This window comes from Rosa chinensis, chromosome 4, assembly GCF_002994745.2.
Source record: "Rosa chinensis cultivar Old Blush chromosome 4, RchiOBHm-V2, whole genome shotgun sequence".
NCBI classification, from domain to species: domain Eukaryota; kingdom Viridiplantae; phylum Streptophyta; class Magnoliopsida; order Rosales; family Rosaceae; genus Rosa; species Rosa chinensis.
The window spans coordinates 31,500,911-31,523,585 of NC_037091.1; the positions used below are offsets into that span (position 1 = coordinate 31,500,911).

The following is a 22,675-nucleotide window of genomic DNA, read 5'->3' on the forward strand; positions in this document are numbered from 1 at the left end:
ACCCATTTCGACACATAATCCACAGCAAGCAAGATATAGAGAAATCCGAAAGATGAAGGAAAATGTCCTATGAAATCTATACCTCAGACATCAAATATTTCAACAGTTATGATATTAGACAAAGGCATTTGATCTCTAGAGCTTAGATTTCCGGTTCTTTGGCATCTATCAATATGCATATGCATCCTTAAATAACGTTGGCCAAAAGAACCCAGACTCTAACACTTTAAACGCAGTTTTCTTGGACCCAAAGTGACCCCCACATGCTTTAGAGTAGCAAAAAGAAAGTATAGCATTATGTTCATGTTCAGGCACACATCTCCTAATCAGTTGATCAGAGCAATATTTTCACAGATAAGGTTCATCCTAAACATATTGCTTAACAGTTTTCTTAAGCCTATCTCTATGAGCACGTGACATGGTATCAGGAATCTTCCTAGAAACAATGTAATTCACAATATCCCCATACCATGGTTCACTTACCTGGATTCCAAAGAGTTGTTCATCTGGAAACGTCTCCACCAAAGGGAGAGGGTCTCCTGTGTGCACCAAACGACTCAAGTGGTCAGCTACCACATTTTCACTACCCTTCTTGTCCTTGATTTCAACGTCAAACTCTTGTAAGAGTAGGATCCATCTAATGAGCCTTGGTTTCGCCTCCTTCTTGGTCATCAAGTACTTCAAAGCTGCATGGTCAGTATAAATAATCACCTTGGTACTAAGTAAGTAGGAACGAAACTTCTCAAGGGCAAAAACAACTGCAAGGAGCTCTTTCTCTGTAGTGGAGTAGTTCAGTTGTGCATCATTCAGAGTCCTTGAGGTGTAGTAGATGGCATAAGGTCGTTTGTCCTTTCTTTGCCCCAAAACAGCTCCAACTGCATAGTCAGAGGCGTCACACATCAACTCAAAGGGCAAGGACCAATCTGGAGGTAGCATGATAGGGGCAGACGTCAATAGTTCCTTGAGCTTGTCAAAAGCCTCTTGACACTCCTTGTCAAACACAAACGCCACATCCTTTTGGAGTAGTTGGCATAGAGGTCTCGAAATCTTGGAGAAATCCTTGATAAATCTCTTGTAAAACCCTGTATGGCCAAGAAAAGATCGAACCTCTCTCACAGATGTGGGAGAGGGTAAGTAACGCACAAGGTCTACTTTAGCTTTATCAACTTCAATTCCCCTAGAAGAGACAATATGCCCTAAAACTATACCTTGTCTAACCATAAAATGACATTTTTCCCAATTTAGCACAAGGTTAGTTTCCACACAACGCTTTAAGATAATTTCCAGATTATTAAGACAATCATCAAAGCTTTTTCCAAAAACAGAAAAGTCATCCATAAATACCTCTATGATTTTCTCAATATAATCAGAAAAGATACTTACCATACACCTTTGAAAGGTACCTGGGGCGTTGCATAGTCCAAAAGGCATACGACGATAAGCAAATGTTCCAAAGGGACAAGTGAATGTCGTCTTCTCTTGGTCTTCATTGGCTATGGCAATCTGATTGTAGCCTGAGTAGCCATCCAAGAAGCAGTAGTAATCATGTCCAGCCAATCGCTCAAGCATTTGATCAATGAATGGAAGAGGAAAGTGATCTTTCCTTGTTGTTGCGTTGAGCTTTCTGTAGTCAATACAAACTCTGTGGCCAGTAACTGTCCTTTGGGGCACCAGTTCGTTTTCTGCATTCTCAACCAAAACAAATTAATACATTTTAAAGATTAAAAAGGGAAATTGGTCCTTACGGTACCTGAACTTTTGCTCCTTATAAATTTCGGTACCTCACGTTTTGAAAATATCAGAACGATACCTAAGGTTATGACTCCGACCGAACATTAGTATTTAGAGCTGTTAGCATGTTGCCAGCTGACAATTTTTCAAGAGCACTTTTGTCCATTCGTATTTTAATTATTTTTTTCTTTAACCAAATACGATTTATCAACAGATTTTGAAAAAAAAGAATTGATATAAATAAACGTCATATTTACTACGCGAGATTAAAGTAGTAGTCAAAGTGTAGTCTTTGGAATTTGGGCTTAGGTCATATCTTCGATGGCGCACAGGTTGCTAAGGAATGTGGAGGCGGACGGTTGGGAGCGATCGGACTTCCCCATCATCTGCGAGTCATGCCTCGGCGACAACCCTTACGTTCGCATGACCAAAGCCGATTACGACAAAGAGTGCAAGATCTGCACCCGCCCCTTCACCGTCTTCCGGTGGCGCCCCGGCCGCGACGCCCGCTTCAAGAAGTCCGAGATTTGCCAGACCTGCAGCAAGTTGAAGAACGTCTGCCAAGTCTGCCTCCTCGATCTCGACTACGGCCTCCCCGTCCAGGTCCGCGACACCGCCCTCGCCATCGGCTCCGACGACGCCATTCCCAAGAGCGACGTCAATCGCGAGTTCTTCGCCGAGGAACATGACCGCAAGGTAATTGGTTTATTTCAAACCCTAATTCTGAAACTGAAACGCTGGTTTAGATTTTTGGATTGGGTTTAATTGGATGGATGATATTAGGCTCGGGCTGGGATTGATTATGAATCGTCGTACGGGAAGGCGAGGCCGAATGACACGATTCTGAAGCTGCAGAGAACGACGCCGTATTACAAGAGGAACCGGGCGCATGTGTGCAGTTTCTATATTCGGGGCGAGTGCACTAGAGGTGCTGAGTGCCCTTACCGGCACGAGATGCCCATCACTGGCGAGTTGTCACAGCAAAATATCAAAGATCGATACTACGGGTATACATGCTTTTCCTAATTTTTCATTTTTATCCTTGTGCATGATTGACTATATAGTAGTTACTTGAAGCTTGTAGTTACTTGAAACTTATGCTTTCGTGTGTGGCGATGATCATTGTCTCTAGTTTTTAGTGTTGTTCCCACTCGAAGAAATTGAAATTGCAAGTGTCAAATAGTAATAGTTACTTTGCATTGTTAACTGATGAAGTCGTCTTTTTATTCAAAGTTGGAGATATGCATTTGAACATAGAATCGTTTTTAGGTTTGGTAGGTGATAGATGTGAAGCCTGCAGATGAAATTTGTATTTGTAATATTGCAGTCACTTTTTTACACGCACTGTTTGGATTTTTAAATATTATGGTGTTCACTTTTAGTCTTAATTTATTTGCAGAGTCAATGATCCTGTGGCAATGAAGCTACTTAACAAGGCTGGAGAGATGCCCTCCCTGGAACCGCCGGAGGATGAAAGCATTAGAACCCTGTATGTGGGTGGGATTGATGCAAGAGTCTCTGAGCAGGATTTAAGGGATCAGTTTTATGCTCATGGCGAAATAGAATCTGTTAGGATGGTGCTCCAACGAGCGTGTGCTTTTGTAACATACACAACAAGAGAAGCTGCAGAAAAGGCCGCAGAAGAACTCTCCAATAGGCTGGTAGTGAAGGGTTTGAGGTTGAAGTTAATGTGGGGTAGGCCGCAGGCACCGAAACAGGACTTGGAGGGCACAGATGAGGCTAGGCAACAGGCAGTGGCTCATAGTGGCTTGTTGCCTCGAGCGGTCATATCCCAACAGCAGAGCCAATTACAAGACCAATCTGCACCACCAGTGCAGCACTACTACAACATTCCACCTCCAGCTTCGCAGGAGAGAACGTATTATCCATCCATGGATCCTCAAAGAATGGGTGCAGTTGTTCGATCGCAGGATGGAGCTCCAAGTGGCCCCAGAGGGTCAGGTGAGAACAGTTCTGGTTCCGAGAGGCAGCATTATGCTTTTCAAAGTATGGCTCCCCCACATGGTCAATATAATCAGCAGTTTTATCCTCAACCATACAGCGGTTATATGCCTCCACCACCTTATCAGCAATACCCTCCGCAATATCATGCTGCAGTGCCACCACCATCATCCTTGCCAATGAATCAACATTACCAGCATTCTGCAACACCAGGGACTGCACCCTCAGGTTCTACATCGTCTGTACCTGCACAATCAAATTCTGGACCTTCTGAGTCTGGCTCTGGCTCTGGGCCTGTGCCAACAGGGTCATCACAGCAGTGACAGTACCCTTGTATTTGTGCTTTAATATCTTCGTGTAAACACAGTTATGTGGGAAAAAGTGGCCTTTGTCTTCTGGAATCATTTTTTTGTACGATTCTTCAGGGAAGTAATCTGTTTCTTTCTTATACTTTTTACCTTTTCCAAGTTGAGGATCCCCTGTCAATACTGGTGCATTTACTTGATTCTACGAACTACATATGATTTGGGAACTAATTCTATATTTTATTGAAGCATCCTTCTCCCTAATATGAAACAGAATAACTCTTGAATATCGGTATGTACATATTGGTAGAAGCTTCAGTAGCGGATTCTTTACATATGATTCTTCTTAATAATGTTAGTTGACTGGTAGTTTATATACGCTTGACGTTGGCAGGGCGGCTTAACGAACTGTGGAGTTACCGTGAGTGAACAACTGAGCATTGGAAGCCGTTGTCTGGAATGCATGTGGTGTAGATAGTCCGGTGGCTTTGCAGGCACTCCGTGGTGTCTCTCCTTTTACGGCCGAGTTATTTGCTTTAAAAGCATGTCTTGAATATCCATGGATGAGGGCAACTCGGTTTTTATAGTTGAGACTAATTCTTTAGGGGGTCCAGGCTACCAAATATTAATGTCATCTCATTCTTCTGTGGGAAAGTGAGGAGTTCTGTTGCCTATAGCTTGCTGTCTGCTTGTACATTTTTTGTTTTGTTTTTTTGGGCAAAGTCTACTTATACTTCAGAGTTGAAGTAATACTTATACTTCAGAGTTGAAGTAAAATGTTTCATATTAGGAACAAATTAAGACGCGTCTCAAATTAGGATTAAATCTTAATTTATTCTTTGACGAAACAGAAATTTGGGATGACAATTATTCTCAAGATCAAAAAGCATTTGTAATTAAGCCGATTTCTGATCAGTTAGCTGGGTCTAAAATATTGTCCAGGGTTGAGGCAATCATATCTTCAGACTTCAGGCATCTAGTAACCTATATTCACTTAAAAATAAATAATAAAGGTTGCCCTTCTCATCTTGGATGTAGATAATATGTCTGGGTAAAACTGAGCATTAAAAAAATTGTTGCTCGTAAAATAATTGATGAGCAAGATTGTCTTCCCTCAATGAAAATGCACCATTTCTTTGATGAAAAATAGATAAAAGAATAAATACAACAGTGGACAAGATTATTGTTGTTTACATTGTCGCGTTTTATTCTGTGATCTCTTCCAAAAAGTACCTGGACAATCTGCTATCCCCATTTTCCAGCTTTGCCTTCATTTTGGTGTAGATTTAAGCAGATAATCATTAGAGCATTAACAACGGTGTTCCAGGTCAAAGGAGCTACAGGTTATTTATCATCTTCTTTTCCCTATGACCAAACATTTTCTGTGAGAAATAAGATTTTCTTGTCATGATGCTAAAAATTGAGAAAATAAATCAAGGCAAAGAGACATACCCAGAGTGAAACAGCGAGAAAAAAGATATCAAAGCTAAGAGAACAAATAAATACCTTTCATTCAAGACTGAAGCACAATGATCGAATTAGTACGACTCCACACCCTGAAAATTATTTCCTTGACTTCTCAACTTTTTACGGCGAGAGCGTGGGAACAAAAGTTGCTCAATCTGTTTTTCAGCTGCAACTTCAGACTTGGCCTGCACATCCATGCAGACAAACCCTTTAGTGATATGTTCAGCTAAGTTCGATACTATTTTTTCTTTTTTCCCATCCTTTCTAGATGAACCATCAACCTGGAGTTGAAAATTTTTGTTTAAACTGTATGTTCAGTGAATGTATATGAGTAATTGGGTTAAGGGAGTCCTGCATACTACAAGAGTGGATAATAAATCCACAATGTTAAAGATACATTTGTAACGCCAAAGATGCCATTCCCACCTCCCTTTTGTGGGGATCATATTAATCAAGCTCAGAGTTCTTAAAATATCCTTGAAAGCAAAAGGGTAAAAGGCTTTTAAGCTATCTCTGAAAAAATAGTCTTCACCCCAAAAAAAGAAAAGAAAAAGAGTTTATATATGACAAAATCAATGAGATCTTTCTATCATGAGTATATGCCCATCACAACTAACTGAAAACTATTGTGACCCAAAGTGAGATGAGAAATGAGTTCAATTTCCAAGGGAGAAAGGGGGTAGATAAATAAATTGAACCTTCTTTGTTGTAAATTTGTATTGAATACCAAGTATTTCAAGATTTAAGTAAATAAAAACTTAAGCGCCCACCAGGATAAAGCTAAGTCAGTAGTCAAATAAAAATTGCATGCATAGTGAGGAGAAAACAGCATGATACCATTAGGATCAAGTAAAAAATCAAATATAACTATTAAGCCGAGTGCATTACTTCAAGTACATAGAGCCTGACGTGCCCATGTACAGTATGTACCTATGTTAAATACGATTAACTGCTTACTGCTTACCCGGACTCTGAAGGGAAAACGATGAGTTTGTACTTCTGACCCTGAGAAGACTCTAACATCCATTCCTAGACTGTCAACCCCGATCAAGTGAGCTCCCTACAAAAGAGTAGAGTTATTCAACGACCACCTCAATTCAGTTATTTAAATCTGAATGTAGCAACTAAAGAATCTTTTTAAGAGTTTTGGTACAAATATAAGATATAAGTACACAGTGAGTCGGAAATCAGCAGAGACATTCTTCCTAAAATCCAGTAAATATCAAGCAGCCTCCATTATGAATATTAGCAATAAGAATGCAGGCGTACTCCTATTCAAAATGACTGTTTCAATTACAAACTTCAACCACTGAAGATATTCTAGGTATAGGGTTGGAAAGCTTGGCTGATTGAGACTCTTCTCTACCTGTACATGTTCTTGTGCTTTTTTTTTTTGTTTCAAGTTGTAGAAAAAGATACCAATTAGTAACCCAGAAAAACACAAAAACAGAAGCAATCAGAAAATACTAAAAGCCAGCCCCACTTCACAACAGCCAACTGATTCATCATAATAGAAGAGATGGACTGGTTCCTAGAATAGCAGCAACTGGAGCCCATAATACACTTGATCCTAAAGCCATTCCACTCCCAACCTCTCTTCCCGTTTTCTATCACCCATTTTTAGGTAATTCATAATTCCAGACATAGTCAGAAGTTTAGGGCATATAGACTAATGTTCTCTTGACTGAAACCTGGAATGTTAAGAGGAATCCCCTGGTATTTCAACATTAAGGTTTCCTAGTAAAGTTCCCACAACTTCAATTAGTATGAATAAGTAAAATGAACAGGTTTGATTAATTTGACTCATATGTGGAATCCATCACACATTAATGGTCAATATATACTGTTTTTCAATAATTTTTTCCGTGTATACTAAAACTTTGACCCTAAATGCAGCTTATATACAAAATAGAAATCAATTAGTTACCTCAACTTGAAGTCCTTTTCTTTTGCATAAAGCTTTAAGAGCAACATCGCATCTAATACCTCTTTCGTTGAACCGTTCTACAATATCCGAGATAGAGTTTATAAGAAAATCAGGTTCCGCATCTTGAAAATCTTGTAGGTTAATTGTGGACTGCAAAGGTCATAAAATGAAAAATAACATAAGAAGACTTCAAACTATCTCAGTTCAAATTTGTAAAGAAAAGTTGCATATTTGTGTCCAATTAGCCAGCATAAAACACAGGCAACATCTTTTTGGACTTCAATTAAAAATGAAGATCATGTTATTAGCAGAACTTTCATATTTAAATATAAATAGAAAAAGTGAGAAAAGTAGAATAGATGGCAGTAAAAAGTTCACACATGCCTGAACACCATATACCGAGAACAACTCTATTCTCATTATCTCCAACCGGTAGAGTGTTGAGCAATTCTTGCTTCGGTCACTTTTGGAACTAATGCTCACTCCTTTTCCACCTAAACAAAAATTTAATTTTGGTTAACTTGAAATGGCCAGCTAATGTCAATTGTAAGAATGAACACGCCAGAACAAGATTTTCTCCTGATTGCAATTCATCAGCAGACTGATTGACAATGATACTCATCTAGTAATGTAGAAATTAAGACCACAAATATGGATTTCATGATACAAACGAGCAGTCGGAAAAGAAAATGGCAACAGAAAATACCAAATTGTTCACCCTACCCATCTAGAGAAAAAGCTCATTTTACTCAACCCACGGTCCGGTGTATGACCGTGTATCAGTTTAATTAGATACGCATTCCAGTACTAAAGAAAAAAAATACCTTTCTCATCCGAGTTGTAATAGTCGCTATCCTCATAATGAAATAGTCTTCTTACATAAAATTCTTCATCAGCAAAAGCAGGTATGAGGCATCCTAAAATAGAAACACCATTTGATGGGTGATCCATTTTTCTGTCATGTCTGATATTGATGGCCTGTGAAAAACATGCCTAAAGGTAAATGATCTATAATATGTGAAAGCAATGTCAAAAAGACCCGAATATTAAATGATTTTTTTCCTATATCATATCAATTTTTTCATAAGAGTTAAGACCATATCTATTCTATGAGCATATATTTTGAAACCAGAGTGTTTAAGTTCGTTCCAAATAGCCATAACTTCACCCAGCTTCTAAAAGTATGTTCCCCGCCATATAACAAAGAAGCAAGCCTAATATTTATTTATTTACAATAATAATAATTATTATTATTACTATTTTATATTTTTTTAATTTTTTGTAATGAGCCACAGAATATGGGATTTAAAGCAAGTCAAGATAGCACTGCTTGGCTTCAGAGTACCACTTATAGACATACAAGTGACTACAAAAACATAAATGGCTCATAAGAAAGTTCATAACTTTAGAACAGAAGGCCCTTGGTCCGAGTGGCATCTCCACAGGGTCCACACCATAGCTGAAAATGGAGCTACAACAACGGCTATAGCAAGCAATGATGAACATTATGCAATATGATCTTATCCAAATCCCTTGTAGAATATCTGGAACTACTCGCTCATGATTAACAATTTCAATCATCATACATCTACTGATCAAAACGCAAGGTAATCACCTTTGTTAAGCACTTTGCAAAATAAATGGGATGAATCAAGGTAGAAGCATCAGGTATCTCCCAGTCTAGAACATCAAAAGCTTCAGATTCTACAACCTACATGAGCAAAAGAGGCATGTGAGCATGAACTATAACTTAATATTGAAATTTAGAAATTTAAGCAACAGATTTAAGAAAAAAAAAGATAATTCTTAACAAGGAATCATGCACAAAAGTTTTGGTAGCCTTATTTATCCTGTAAACTATGCAACTATGTATTTGAATACCCAGGAAACTCATCCAGAGTTCTGTGTCATCAAAAAAAGACTACATGGTTAATGGGGTCAAGTTAGCCATCCAGCCCTAATAAAATTTATAGTCTTTGGCAGGATTTACGTTGGGGGCTGAAAATGCCCGGTAATCCACGTAGATCAAATTCATAGACAGATGTTTGGCATTATTCCTGCAATTTATCTTAAGTTTATTTGTCATTGTTAAAAGGGATTTCCTTGCTAACAATTTGAGGTCCAAGACCAATCACATGAACCATAAGGACATTCAGAATTTGTTTTACCATTACACTTCAACAGTACCATGTTCTCTTCATCAAACCAAATAAGTAATAAATTCTACTTTTCTTTTCTGCCCCCAACACCCACCCCCCCTATCTTCCATTCTGGCACCTCCATCCAATCTAAATAAAAGGGAGATTGTCATATTTGTTCTAAAACACACGACTATCTTTGCTAACCTCTAGATAATCATCATCAAAAGGAATATCGTCACTGTTCTGGTCATCTAGAATGCTGAATCCTCCAGTTATTCTTCCATTGTTGTGTACAGGGATATCCATTCCAAACAAAGCATTCTGAAGGCAATGCACTCATCATATTAGAAATGTCCAATTATCCAAAAGCATAAGTATTGATATGGGAAATATAAATGAATATTTAAATTTACAATCTCAACCAGAATAAGTCCCTATCTAGGCTGATATAGATGTTGACATAGAATTTCTTTAACTCCTATTGAAGCAACTTTTTTGCTGCACTATGTAAAATGCATATAATTAAGAACATATCAGTACCAAAAAGGGAAAATCCAGGATTTATATCCTAGAATAATTTTATAAAATTGACTTTATGCAATTACCTATAGCAGTCAATCTAAATATTTACTTTATATCAATGAAAAACTATGGTATTTAAAAATCTCTCAAACAACCTAATGAAATACAAACAAATGCAAACTATTGTGTATGAATGTCACACACTAGCCAGACACACACACACACACACACAGATTGCTGATCTAAGACCTAGAACTGGCACCAAAGAATATTTTACTAAATCACTTAAAACCTTTTTCCTTTTCCAACACACTTGAGGAGTGGAGGGTAATTGCCCTAGTTAAGAGTTACTCAAACTCTGAAAGAATTAGACCTGAAGGGTTTCCATTTATGTGAGAAAAAAACATATAAGCAAGAAAATGCTCACCACAGGGTTACTTGCTGTAGGATCTTCTAATATGTTCGCATCATCAAACAGTTCAAAATATAAATCTACAAAAGTAATTAATAAGATGGAATTAAAATCAAGAGTACAACAAAAACAAAATATAAAGTTATGCACTTCAAGATGAGGATTCACAAGACCTCCATAATCGTCGATAACATATTGAAACTCAGCCCAAGAAATTTGTTCATGTGGTTCAGAGTGTATCTTCCCAGGGAAAACCAGCAAAGCACTGTCGTTAGCCTAAGGCAGAAGGAAAATGTTTAACCATGGATGGTAATGACACCAAGTAGATTGATAGTTGACTCTAGGTATTTTGTCCCGCAAATAGATATAATACATATCATCATCATTGACCAACTAACTGAGATTTTGGAACTCAAACTATAAAAGTAGTAAACGGCCTTTCTCTAGAAAACAGAGACCTCGACTGTTGTTCTTGCTATTTCAGCAAAGGTGAGTTTAGTGTCTCGGACCATTTTGCACGCTTTCAACTCCTCAAGAGGATGATAACCCTGGTTAGTCATATAACTAGAAGATTCAGGAGCAGAATCCGAGAAATCCGCAGCAACCGAAACTTTGGAAAGGCAAAGACCATGTCCAATAGACAGCCAGTGGAATTGTGTTGGTCCAACTAACGGATTCCTGCACTTCAAACTGTAATAGAACTTAATTTTCTTTGTAACAACTAAAGGGTAAACTTTGTAAAAAAAAAAAAATGGTTTAAGATTATGACATACGGATGAAAATCTAATGAAAGTGTAGAAAATTTTGCTGCCAGGTTATGGACCTATGATCAGAGACTCACTCTTTTAATTACTCATAATTCCTTCATTTTCAATTTACACCTAAAACTCCATTTCTAATTTTAAAAACTTCATACCTAAATGCTGGTTAAATTTGTACAATATTAGGACTAAAGGAATGAAGTTCGTTAATCCCTCCATAAGAAATAAACATGCACCAGAAGATAAAACTCATGTTCACTCAAGTAGACTTAATTTCATCTAAAGGAAGGCATTCTTTTCATTCCTCTATTTCTCAGGCAACAGTTACATTATACTATTAAAAGCATATTATACTCGGTAAAGACTACCCCAAAACATACTACATATTCTGTAAAAAAAAATTAATGAGTCTGTAAATAAGAAAAATCTTCATAAACAAAGCTATACCTTACACCCAGAGGATCAGGGTATCTTCGACCATCAAAAGGAGATTTCATCCAACTGCTTGAGATCCCATGTCTTGTCGAACAACAAACTCCTTCTGTGTGGCATGAATGGCAATGCGAATGACCTGAAAACACCAATTACAACAGTTTCAAAAGTGTCCCGCGCTGGAAAATTGAAGGTTTCAAGTGGGAGCTAGTGCAAACAAGAAACCACTTGGTGAAAATAATTTACTATTAAATCAAGTATCCGACATGACAGTAACTATTAACAGAACAGGGCATGATTAACAGCATGAAACTAGTACTTGCAGCAATCAATCATTTTTTGCATGTGGTATTTCTTCAACAACTATAGCTTCCCACAAGCATTAAAGCTAGGCACTTTGGAAGCAAAAGGCGAAAAATCGAAATGGGTGTTGTGAAAGGCATGCAAATCGAAAAAGGGTATTTCAGGATTGGTGGGTTCAGTGATTGCAGTAAGGTATGATCCGACATATATTGAGAGAAAAAACAAGAAACCCAAATGGAAAAGAGGAGTGTGATCGTGATTACCCAAGGGAAGAGAAGAAGCAGCTGCAATTGCCATGAGAGAGACGCAGAGTGGCGGAGTGTGTCGTATGATGAACGGTTATTGGTGCCTGAGTGTGTCCTATTGTCGTTTGCTTGGATGGATTATACTTTATGCCTTTGACATCTTCCTCCTACCAAAAACTTCTGTTTTGTTTTCTCTTTTTTGTTTTTTGGGTTAAGAAAAAACTGATTTCGCTCCCGAAATTTTATTATATGCTAAATATTGAGTCTTAAATAGATTTGGCAAATTTCAACAAATTTTAGTTCATTTTGAATCCGGTGGAATTTCTGGAAAAGTCATTGTTGGTGAAGGTCTTGTTTCCTGGCAGCAGAATTCGACTTTGGAATATTATTTGGACAAGTATTTAGTGTTATTTTGACTTGATATTTTTACTGTAGATACTTGAGCATATCTAGTTTAATCCTATAAATTTTTAAAAGTTTTGGTTAATGGTCATAGCAAGTGAGATTTTTCAGTTTGACGTAGGTCAGGTTATAACGTTCTAGTTCGTGTCTCATTTTGAGTTTTTGTTTGCTTTAGGCCGAGAAACCGCAACTTGAGACGTTGTACCAGTTGCTTGTATTTGTATAGCTTGTTTAGTTGAGGTAAGTAACTTTTGTTTTCTCTAGAACCATGATAAATATATTTGATACATTCAGAACGAGTGTCAATTTAAACCCTGAAAAGAAACATTGTTAGTATAGACTAAGTAGGGATCGTTCAAACTGAGGATTGAGGGTATTTACATGCTATATTCAATAATAATCACACAACAATTGCACACGATATAGAGACAAAGAGACATAAAGTAAACGGCAACAACATATATACACACATACAATTCGAAATTAGATAGAGAAATACAACATAAAATGGCTTTTGGAAATCCTACTCCTACTTATATACATTTTACAAGTCATAGTTACATTAGGACTCCACATATAACAAGGATTACTAGTCATACGCTAATTAGGAAATCAAATACACATAGGAAACAAAATCCCTAAGAAACACCAAACAAAATCCCTAACAACATACAATTCCTAAAAAAATCACACAACACATTCCTAAAAACCACCAAAACAATTCCTACAAAACACCAAGTTAATTTTCGGCCAAGAATTAATACTAAAACAATATTTATGATTTATTAACATTATTTTCAGATTACTCAAAGTAATATTCACGGTTTCATGCTACCTAAAAATCCTAAATCGATTTTACATATGAACAAACACATAAACGTAAAAGATAGGGGGTTTGAAGATCAAATTCGAAATTTTCAGAAAACATAAAGTGAAGAAAGCATTTTTATTTACATAGGTGGGAAAAGAAGAATCTTTGGAAAGCAATTCATCAAGAACAATTCAAGATCAATCCATTCATGCATCCCTTAATCTTTATTTGTTACCATGGAAAATTATCAACCAAGAAACACGATCAAAGCAACCAATATCCCTTTTAACTTTCTTTCTTAAACCAATTGAATTAGCAAAGCACCAAGAGAACATCTTTCGAAAAGTAGACCTCACACAATCAAAGCAATGCAGTTTTCAAATCATTAAGTTCAAGAAAGAATTGATAAACATGCAAATCCAAGCACTTAAAGCAAGTCAATTCATTACATGCATAATCTGATTTCGACTCAAAGCTACTTATTTGAATTAGGGTTTACAAAGCATAAAACCTAATTACTAGCTAGCTCAATTACATGCAAGTATTCCTATGTTTCAAACCAAGAGAATAGTTAACATGCGTTAATCACAAAATCAGATTATTTATCCAAGCTTTCGGAAACTAATCAAGATCAAGAACACATAAACACATCAAACATTAAAAAGGACATCAAAATTGAATCCAAAAATCAGATTGTCAACTCATAGTTTCGGTTTACAAAACATAAATTCCAAAGTAGATTTTCTAACTACAAAAAGACTAAACCGTGAAAAATACATGGAAGAGGTGGTATGAACAACCCTTGATCACGTCCCAAAGATCCAAAACAGCTCCAAGGTGTCGCAACAAGTGATGATCATGGCAAGGAAGGTGGATGGTCACGGCAAAGCTCCTTGAAGATTGTGAAAAACCTGAAACTGGAGAAAAGACAAGTGAGAAACCGAAATTGTGGAGAAAAGTTGTAACTTTGGAACGTCAAACACACTAAGTATATATAGCGAGACGTCCAAGGCTTCTCCCAATCCGTTCCCAATTGGATTCTCCTAGTTCATGTTGATTCAGGCTTTCCTTCTAATTTTTTAATTGGTTGACACATCCCTTGACCAATAAAATAATTCCACATCACCAAGAACGCATCACATTCTCTAATCCTCTTTGCCTTTGTTTAAGTGTTGATATCAAGAACAATGTAAAAGCTTCATGAAAATCATGGCAAAATCCAATCCAAAACCAACTAGAAATCCAAACTCCACATTGCTTTGAAATCTGAATTCCTTGTGTATTCCTCTAAGTGTGCACGGCAGATGATCATTCATGCCACTTCTAGATGCTTCTTGAGTCTTCCAAGACGTCTTCTAGCTTCCACAGGACTCCTAGTGCAAGTAGAACTCCATATGCAATCAGGTTTCCTAGTTGAATACAAACTTCTTTCCCGAGATGCTTCTACACTCTTCCGGAACCTTCTTGAGTAATCCTTATCCAATAGGGACTCCTTGTCACTCTAGGTTTCCTTATCTGAGTAGAATTGAGTTTCCTTATTCAAGTAGAACTCTTAGTCCAAGTCAGCTTCAGACTCCTACAACAACTGGGATTTCTTTTCCTAGTCAAACTGGGAGAACTTCCATTTCTTCATTTTTCTCCATTTTCACGTCATTTGTGTCTTCCTTAGTCATTTTTGAACTTTGAGACTCCATTTTACCTATAAAATACTAACTAAGTTAAATTGATCATGTTAAAGGAAATAACTTAGCAAAATATAAGGTTTAAACATTATAAACATCGCATTTTATGCTCCTATCAATATTATGGATGATATATTACTATATTTATTATACACTACTTATGATTTTGAGTGCACCATTTTTGTTTCTGTTGTGATTGCTTTGGCTTATACTAATACATGTGCATCATGCAAAATTTGATACGTTTTTGAAAGAGATTGCCGCTAGGTACTCTCTTGGCATATCAAGACCAGTAGGCTGTCTAAAGAGAAATCTATTTTGTAAGTATAAGTTATGCACTATTCGATCTTTGCAGGTTATGCATTGTCTGTTATATGGCCCACATATTGGTCGTCATCGACGGGTCATATCTATCTCCCACCTCTGATAAGTTTGGGTCTTACTAGTATGTTATGTCCAGAGGGACCTAGAAAGTTTAGTTTGATTTGTTTTGAGTGCACTCCATGTATTATGCATTATACTATATTGTATATAAATATGAAATGCTTCTCTATTTGTTGCATGTGGTGTGTTATAGTTACTTACTGAGTTTGTATCTCATTAGTAATTTGTTGTGGTTCTAGGTACTGAAGATGAGTTGAATGCTTAGAAGACTTGGTAGGAGCTAGTGGTTGTGTCGGCATCCCTTAGAATAAAAGTTCAAGTTTCTTGTTTGAGATTGTTCTAAATTTTATAATGGAGCTTCTGCTACTTTTTTTTTTCAAGTTGTTTTTTTGTCTTCAAATGAACTAAAGTTTATTTTGAAGTTTTTCTTTATTTCAATTCGACTTAATAAAAGTACACTTTTCACCCCCAAATTTTGGGGCGTGACAGGGAGTCTCTCTTTTTTGCAGGTAATCAAGCAAAGTATCCCAAATTTAATCCCGTAAAAATGAAGATAGCATATTTCAATGGGCGATGACTCCCTTCTCCCTCTTTTTTCTCCACCTCCCCTCTCTCTCTCTCTCTCTCTCTCTGTCTCTGTCTCTCTCTCTCTCTCACGTCGGGAACAACTCCAAAACCCAAAACCGAAGCAATGGAAGAGAGACAAAACAAGAATGAGGGGTAGAATAGTAGTAAACACAACATTATGGGCAAAATAGTAAATCAATATGGGTATTACCATTCATTGAGCTAGAGCTTCAATATATGTGAGGAACAAACCAAAACCCAAAACCGAAACAGTGGGAGAGAGATAAAACAGGCATGAGGGGCAGAATAGTAATAAACACAACATTAAGGAAAAAATAGTAAATCAATATGGGTATTATTATTCATTGAGAGTTAGAGCTTTAGTACATATACTTGTTCTCCAGAAAATAAAAACTTAAAAGTGGAGTCATCAAAATGGCAAAGACTGCTCAAAGACACAATCCCTCTTAATACCATATGGAACTGGTCGGGAAAGGAAATAATCATTACATTTTCATAGATTACACATTATAATTATTGAAAAATTAAGAGAAAATATATCCACTCTCCCCAAAAAAATTTTGGGCTAGCTCCACCATTGAATGTAGATGCAGTTTAGGAAGTTGGGCTTTATGTCCTTACAGACAATACATTGATATTGCACTGTCAAGGAAATTTGTGCTGTTTCGAATTCAAGGTCCTAGCCTTGGCATGCCATCAACAGTCATCCCTCCATCAATGCAAATAGTCTGCCCAGTTATGTATGAGGCAGCAGGCAAGCATAGAAATGCCACCAAGGAAGAAACCTCTTCCGGCTCGCCAGGGCGTCCTAAAGGTGTTCCAGAGTTAATAGCCTCAAGCATCGTTTGGTTATTGAGAACCTGCGTATGTTAAAAAAGCGAAAAGCAAGAAGATAAATAAAGTAAATAAATGACAAGCAGAGGATCCAGATATATAACTGGAACATAATCTGCAAAACTAAGAAGTGCGTGAAAGAAATCAAGCATTGATATTACATCTTCAGATAAGGGAGTTCGTATGCACCCAGGTGCAATACTGTTGATCCTAATCTTGTCTTTTGCCCACTCGCAAGCCAAGTATCTTGCCAATTGGTTAATTGCTCCTGAAATATATAATGAAAAGAGCCAATAACCTTCAATTTCTGATAACAAAAAATTTAATATTGAAGAGTCAAAAAATTTAATATTGAAGAGACCTTTAGTGGCAGCATAGACACTTCCACTACCCCCAATTGATATCACACCAGCAATAGAAGATATCAGAACAATATTACCAGCTCCTGAAGCTTTGAGGAGAGGATGTGCAAGTTGGCACATATTGTAATAAGATTCAAGATTGGTTCCCATGAGAAATGAATAATCTTCAGCTGTGTAATCAGTTGTGGGCTTTACTATATTGGTTCCCACGTTGTTTATCTGTGCAGCCAAACATTGGGAAGTGGATAAATTAATTACATGTAAGGACGCCTATGAGATAAAACCTGATGCTTCTGTTAGACTCAACTTAATTGCGTTAGAATTAACCACACGGTTAGATAATTATAATATCGGTTGGTAATTGATATAAATGCAAATGATATAATGAAATACTTACAAGGATGTTTAGTTTTCCATTAAACAGTGATGAGACCTTGTTTATGAGCTCTTCTCGTTGGGGCTTTGAGATCAAATCACATACAGAACCAGTGACTTGATGAAAACCCTTGGCCTTCCATTGACTCAAGCTCTCATTGAGTTGGACTTCATTCCGAGCACAAGTATGGACCTTTGCACCTAGCCTCGCCAATTCCTCCACAATAGCATATCTAACAATGAGATGAGGTAGTAAAACTATATTCTATTAAAATTTGGTGTAAACTAAAACAGAACTATATTTCAGATAATTGAAAGACGGTGTTGTTTGATGCACAATGAAATTTTTAACTCATTCCAAATGACCATTTGAATATCGATGACTTTGGTTAATTTCTAACCCGATGCCTTTGGTTCCACCCGTGACAAGAGCGGTCATTCCCTCGAGAGACCATCTTCTATCTGAGCTGTCATTGCTAATAGGATTATTTGCTTGAGCCATTTGCCTAGCCCTCTCTGTTTCTATCTTTTCTATCTTGATGGCCAAAATTTGAAGATACATGCAAATACGGAAAGGATATATATAGACTTTCTCATCAACTTTAGGAAGTCAAGTCCTTGTTTTGCATGTCAAATTTGGTGTTCTCAATGATGGAGTAATAAATTGGTATTTGGAAACCTGTTTTGAGTTTTGACAATGTGACCAGTATGACTTTAACCACTAATACTTTTGGTAATATACAGAAAAACTTGCCAAAAGCAGAAAGGGGTTTCTCTGACCCGCAAAGAAGATAAGCGAATTTGCTCACCATCTTGTAGTGGTGATACCACCACTCCATGAAAACATGACACGTGTTATTGACAGTGTAATTATGGTTAGACATAGTTAATTAAATTAATTTAATAATAAATAATAGAGAAAAAGAATTTTAAACTCTCTCTCTCTCTCATATTCAATCAATAATCTTCCTTGACCGAAACAGAACCTCTTCTTCTTCTTCTGCTACACCTCATACCAGACACAAAAATCCCTAGTTCTTTCCCCAGAAGCCTAAATGATCCTCCTGCAATACTGGGTTCAAGCATCTCTTTCATCTCTGTTGCCTGCTTCTTTGTTTTCATGTCCCATCGTCACTTTTCTGCACTTTATTTTTTTTTGAGCTTGGGTAATTGTCTGCATCTCGAAGTTCATGTCGAAGTTAATTTCAATCAAATTGGCAAATCCAAATCCTCATGATGACCACAGAATCCAAATGGAAAAAGAAAATCAATGATTCAAACCAAGAGAAGTTTGATGATCATAGCACCAAAATTTGTAATTTCACTTTTCTGTTCCTTCTTTTCTCTAGATTTGGAGGGCTTTTTTCTTTTTTCTTGTTTTTGATAACAAACAGATCAGAACTTTGGTGTCCCAATATGATCTTAGCTCTAAAATGGAGCTAGAGAAGTATTTCAATGTGTCGTATCGAAACCACAAAGCTCCGCATCGCAACTGGATGTGGTAAGCCAATCGGTCCAAGATCTATAACATCAAGATATAAAACGTATAAGAAAAAAATCAATGCTGCAACTTTCAGAGAGAATAGGATCTCAGCCAGCCGCGAAAGCTCAAAATTATGAGGCTCGTTCATCCTCATACTCGATTTTCGGCTGAGCTTTGTGCCAGGCGGTGCCTCTGTAGAGTGTAGACGTTTAAAGATAAAGTGCCAGTGAGGTAGATGGTGGTAACCCCCGGCCTTGAATGCCTTGCATGCCCAATCCCCTGCCTTAGCCAGTATCCCCATCCTCTTTCTCTTCCTCTGAGACTCAGTTTTTGGTAAGCCAAATCTGTGAGGTCTGTGATCTCCTCCATTTTGGAGTGTTTAGGTGAAGGAAGATGATGGACTAGGAGGTGAGAGAGAGGAAGATTTAATTATATCTTTCTTTATTATAAAATTTATTTAGTTAAGTGGTTTTTATAATTTATATATTTAACTATAGTTAAATCATGGTTAAATCGGTAACAAGTGTGATAGAAGCATTTTAATGCGACGTTTTAACTGTTATTTCCCTACATTTCTTGATCCATTTCCTTGAAAAATCCTGGTTTAGGAAAGTTTCCATTCTTCGATTGGAAAAGTTACTTATTGTAGAAAGTTTCCGTTTTTGTAGTTTCTATTTCTCATTTTAGCAAGTTTCTATTCTTAGTTTAGGAAAGTTTCTATTTTTCACTTTTAGTAAGTTTCTATTTTTCATTTTTAGAAAGTTTCAATTTTTTATTTCAGGAAAGTTTCTATTTTTTATAATAGTTTCTATTTTCAGGACCTCGGAGCTCAAAAGTGGAAATGAACACACGAATGGAAAGAGGAGCTTGCGAACGTTAAGGCAAACAAAGATGAGACACAAAGGACCACACAATTGAGCAGAAATGAAGAAATAAGCTTTCCTGTTCTAACCAGGAAACCCTGTGAAATGGAGGAAGGCTTACCAAGCAAGTTTACAACGCAACCATGAAAAAGAAATGGAAAAATGAAGTGTCATGACGTTGGAGGAAGAAAAAGCTTGAAGTTGAAGCAACAAGGCCCAAGAACCCTATGGATTGACTTGGATTTTTGGCAAAATGGATCAAGGCCCATAAAAGCCCATGGAATTAGGGTTTGTGACGCAAAACCTAAACCCTAGAGATGTTTGCCGTGAAAACCAAAGGGAAGAGAGGAAGTTGGCGTGAAAATCATGAAGAAAATAAAAGATTACGCCAAGAGATTTTCTAGGGTGGAGATTAAGGAAAGAAATCAAGAAAAGGTTCAAAACAAGTCTAGATTCGTCCCCTATTTTCTCTAAATATATTGTTGCCGAAATTGGTGAAGAAAATCAGAAAATATCTCTATATATTTCGGCAATAATATATACTTAAGGGATTTAGACTTATTTTGGAGAGTTTTGATTAGTTGGATGACACACTAGGGCTTACTTGGCAATTTATCATTGGTGGAAGCTATGTGGAGTTATTAAATTAATTCCTTGGGAAAATAAAAAGAATATCACCGCTTGGAGACCAAGTTTGGCCGTTCCCTATATATACTCTACATCCCTAGACGTCAAGAGCCCCGGATATAATTCAGAAATCAGTTTATACGTGAAAGCTCTCTCCATTCTCTAGTTCATCTTCTGCATTTTCAAGCAAGGAAGGAAGAAGCAAGACCAAGCCGTGAGCACTCTCCCATTCCACCTTGAAGCCGTGAAGTGTGAAGCTTGCTTTCAAGTTTCATTAGTTCATCATTCGAGTTCTTCATCACCATCTCCATTCACGGTGTAATTCAACCTTCTTTCTTGTAATCACTTTTGATTTTCCTTGTTTGATTTCGTTAGAAGTTGTTCTAGTTAACATTGATGTTTGAACAAAGTTTAATTCTGAAATTTTATGATTGATTAAGGATTTTCGATTCTTATGTTGTGATTCCAAAGTTGCTTTTGTGTGATTGTTCGATTGAATTTGCTTAATTGATATCTCTTGTATGTTAATCTTAATTGGTTCGAAACTTTTAGGGTTTATGTATGAGTGGTGCTAGATTTAAGAACCCTAAAAGTAGTAAAGGTTTTAGACAAAAATAGAATTCAATTGAAAAGGATTGCAATTAGATGAACTTATTCATACTAAGTTGTGCACTTGAGTTGATAGTCTTTCTATGTGTTTCATGCGTTAAACGTGTTATGATTGTCTAGCTTTCTAGAGTTTGAATGCATGTTTAATAGGATTAGTCTTTGTGCTTTCACTTAGATTAATTAGCGTTGAAAGTAAAATATGGGAAATCGTTTGCTTCAAATGTTTCACATGATCAACTCCTTTCACATGACTTGGAAGAACAATTGTAAGGTTAATTCGAATTCAATTATAAACTTAGTTTTGATCTTTGTTTCTTATGTTTCATTCTTGTATTTGTGTTTTTGTTTATACTTAGTTTTATCTCTTTCTTTTAATTTTCAAAAACCAAAAACCTAAAACCCCCCTTTGAATTCGTAAATAATATATATATATGTGTGAATATTATACTTTGTTTTTATTTTAATTGTTTAATTGTCTTACAATGACAGGTGTACCCTCAATCCCCGGAATAGAACGATCCCTACTTGCTTATACTACTAATGATATTTATAGGGTTAAATTATATGCTTGCTTAGAGCGTATCAATTTTTGGCGCCGTTGCCGGGGATTGAACTGTCTAGGAAGGGGACAACGTTCATGACGGGTTTTGGATCCAGAAGTGCTTACAAATGGGCCTAAACCACATTGTGGGAGTAGCTCATGCCAAAATGGATTCTGCCTCTTGTGTTCGCCCTCCCCTACCTGGCCATTTCAGTAAGGTTGCCTAAAGGATGTAGGAGGGACTTTGTGTCTAGACAACTATACTTGGGCCGCACGTCCGATAAGCTGCCTCTTATTTACTTTACTATACAATTTACTAACTTCTTTAACTCTTAATGATATTCAGGATTTCATGAATGACCGAGTCTTCTAAACTCCCTACTAAACGAGAAATTGAAGAGAGACTTGCTCGTTTGAAGAATCCTCCACAACTCGAGTACAGAAAACCCTCTTCTTCGACATTTAAGGACTACATATTTAACGAGCAAGGGAAGAGGCTTTTTCCTTCTGAGGAGTCCGTATCACCTAGTGTTTCGTCTAACTCACCTTCACCTCTTTGCTCACCACCCCCTGAGAAAGAAGAGAATGAAAAAATGGCTTCTATTAGAGAACTCTCTTCATCTGTGGTTCAAGGAGGACTTCCCATAAGTATTGTGTACCCTGCCCCTGCTGTAGGGAAGACTGCAGACTTTGAGTTGAAGAGTGGATTACTTCATAGGCTCCCTATGTTCCATGACCTTAATATGGAAGACGCCAACAAGCATCTTCGAGAATTCCAGTCTGTGTGTATCAACATGCTACCACAAGGAGCAGATGAGAATCTCCTTAAGATGAAGGCATTTCCCTTCTCTCTAGCTGACCGTGCCAACGATTGGCTATATGAGATTCCTTCTGGGCGCATCACTT

General features: G+C 37.1%; 3 protein-coding genes across 5 annotated transcripts; 1 reads left to right on the forward strand and 2 right to left on the reverse strand.

Annotated features, from left to right (window-relative positions):
- The first annotated feature begins 1,997 nt into the window (after nucleotides 1-1,997).
- LOC112196957 (zinc finger CCCH domain-containing protein 40) lies at nucleotides 1,998-4,246 on the forward strand. Its single transcript, XM_024337460.2, has 3 exons — nucleotides 1,998-2,427; nucleotides 2,515-2,738; nucleotides 3,131-4,246. The coding sequence occupies exons 1-3, from the start codon at nucleotides 2,053-2,055 to the stop codon at nucleotides 4,014-4,016; spliced, it is 1,485 nt and encodes a 494-aa protein (XP_024193228.1). The 5' UTR covers nucleotides 1,998-2,052; the 3' UTR covers nucleotides 4,017-4,246.
- Nucleotides 4,247-5,031: 785 nt separating this feature from the next.
- On the reverse strand, nucleotides 5,032-12,455 carry LOC112196958 (uncharacterized protein At3g49140). 3 transcript variants are annotated; one of them, XM_024337463.2, is made up of 13 exons: nucleotides 12,227-12,455; nucleotides 11,676-11,799; nucleotides 10,926-11,145; nucleotides 10,641-10,743; nucleotides 10,483-10,547; nucleotides 9,738-9,854; nucleotides 9,008-9,103; nucleotides 8,217-8,370; nucleotides 7,777-7,886; nucleotides 7,393-7,542; nucleotides 6,430-6,525; nucleotides 5,505-5,650; nucleotides 5,032-5,363 (listed from the first exon to the last, which is right to left on the reverse strand). In XM_024337463.2, exons 1-12 carry the CDS (start codon nucleotides 12,258-12,260, stop codon nucleotides 5,537-5,539), a joined length of 1,383 nt encoding a protein of 460 aa, XP_024193231.1. In that variant the 5' UTR covers nucleotides 12,261-12,455; the 3' UTR covers nucleotides 5,032-5,363; nucleotides 5,505-5,536. The 3 variants fall into 3 exon arrangements, with proteins under 3 accessions (XP_024193231.1, XP_024193230.1, XP_024193229.1); XM_024337462.2 differs by having other exon boundaries at nucleotides 5,032-5,380; nucleotides 10,926-11,157; XM_024337461.2 differs by having other exon boundaries at nucleotides 10,926-11,157; nucleotides 12,227-12,454.
- Nucleotides 12,456-16,476: 4,021 nt separating this feature from the next.
- Nucleotides 16,477-18,197, reverse strand: LOC112196960 (tropinone reductase homolog At2g29290). The gene is made up of 5 exons (XM_024337466.2): nucleotides 18,048-18,197; nucleotides 17,669-17,879; nucleotides 17,271-17,490; nucleotides 17,071-17,177; nucleotides 16,477-16,935 (listed from the first exon to the last, which is right to left on the reverse strand). Exons 1-5 carry the CDS (start codon nucleotides 18,146-18,148, stop codon nucleotides 16,747-16,749), a joined length of 828 nt encoding a protein of 275 aa, XP_024193234.2. The 5' UTR covers nucleotides 18,149-18,197; the 3' UTR covers nucleotides 16,477-16,746.
- Between the last annotated feature and the right edge of the window lie 4,478 nt (nucleotides 18,198-22,675).

Bases quoted from the DNA above. Each gene is read 5' to 3' on its own strand.
- LOC112196957 (XM_024337460.2), top strand. From the start codon at position 2,053: ATGGCGCACAGGTTGCTAAGGAATGTGGAGGCGGACGGTTGGGAGCGA. The intron at 2,428-2,514 runs GTAATTGGTTTA...GGATGATATTAG, and splicing joins CCGAGGAACATGACCGCAAG to GCTCGGGCTGGGATTGATTA. The intron at 2,739-3,130 runs GTATACATGCTT...ATTTATTTGCAG, and splicing joins ATCAAAGATCGATACTACGG to AGTCAATGATCCTGTGGCAA.
- LOC112196958 (XM_024337462.2), bottom strand. From the start codon at position 12,260: ATGGCAATTGCAGCTGCTTCTTCTCTTCCCTTGG. The intron at 10,744-10,925 runs GTCTCTGTTTTC...CTTCTGCCTTAG, and splicing joins TAGCAAGAACAACAGTCGAG to GCTAACGACAGTGCTTTGCT. The intron at 5,651-6,429 runs GTAAGCAGTAAG...ATGGATGTGCAG, and splicing joins GTTTTCCCTTCAGAGTCCGG to GCCAAGTCTGAAGTTGCAGC.
- LOC112196960 (XM_024337466.2), bottom strand. From the start codon at position 18,148: ATGGCTCAAGCAAATAATCCTATTAGCAATGACAGCTCAGATAGAAGA. The intron at 17,880-18,047 runs GTTAGAAATTAA...TCTCATTGTTAG, and splicing joins GGTGGAACCAAAGGCATCGG to ATATGCTATTGTGGAGGAAT. The intron at 16,936-17,070 runs GTAATATCAATG...TAACATACGCAG, and splicing joins GAACTCCCTTATCTGAAGAT to GTTCTCAATAACCAAACGAT.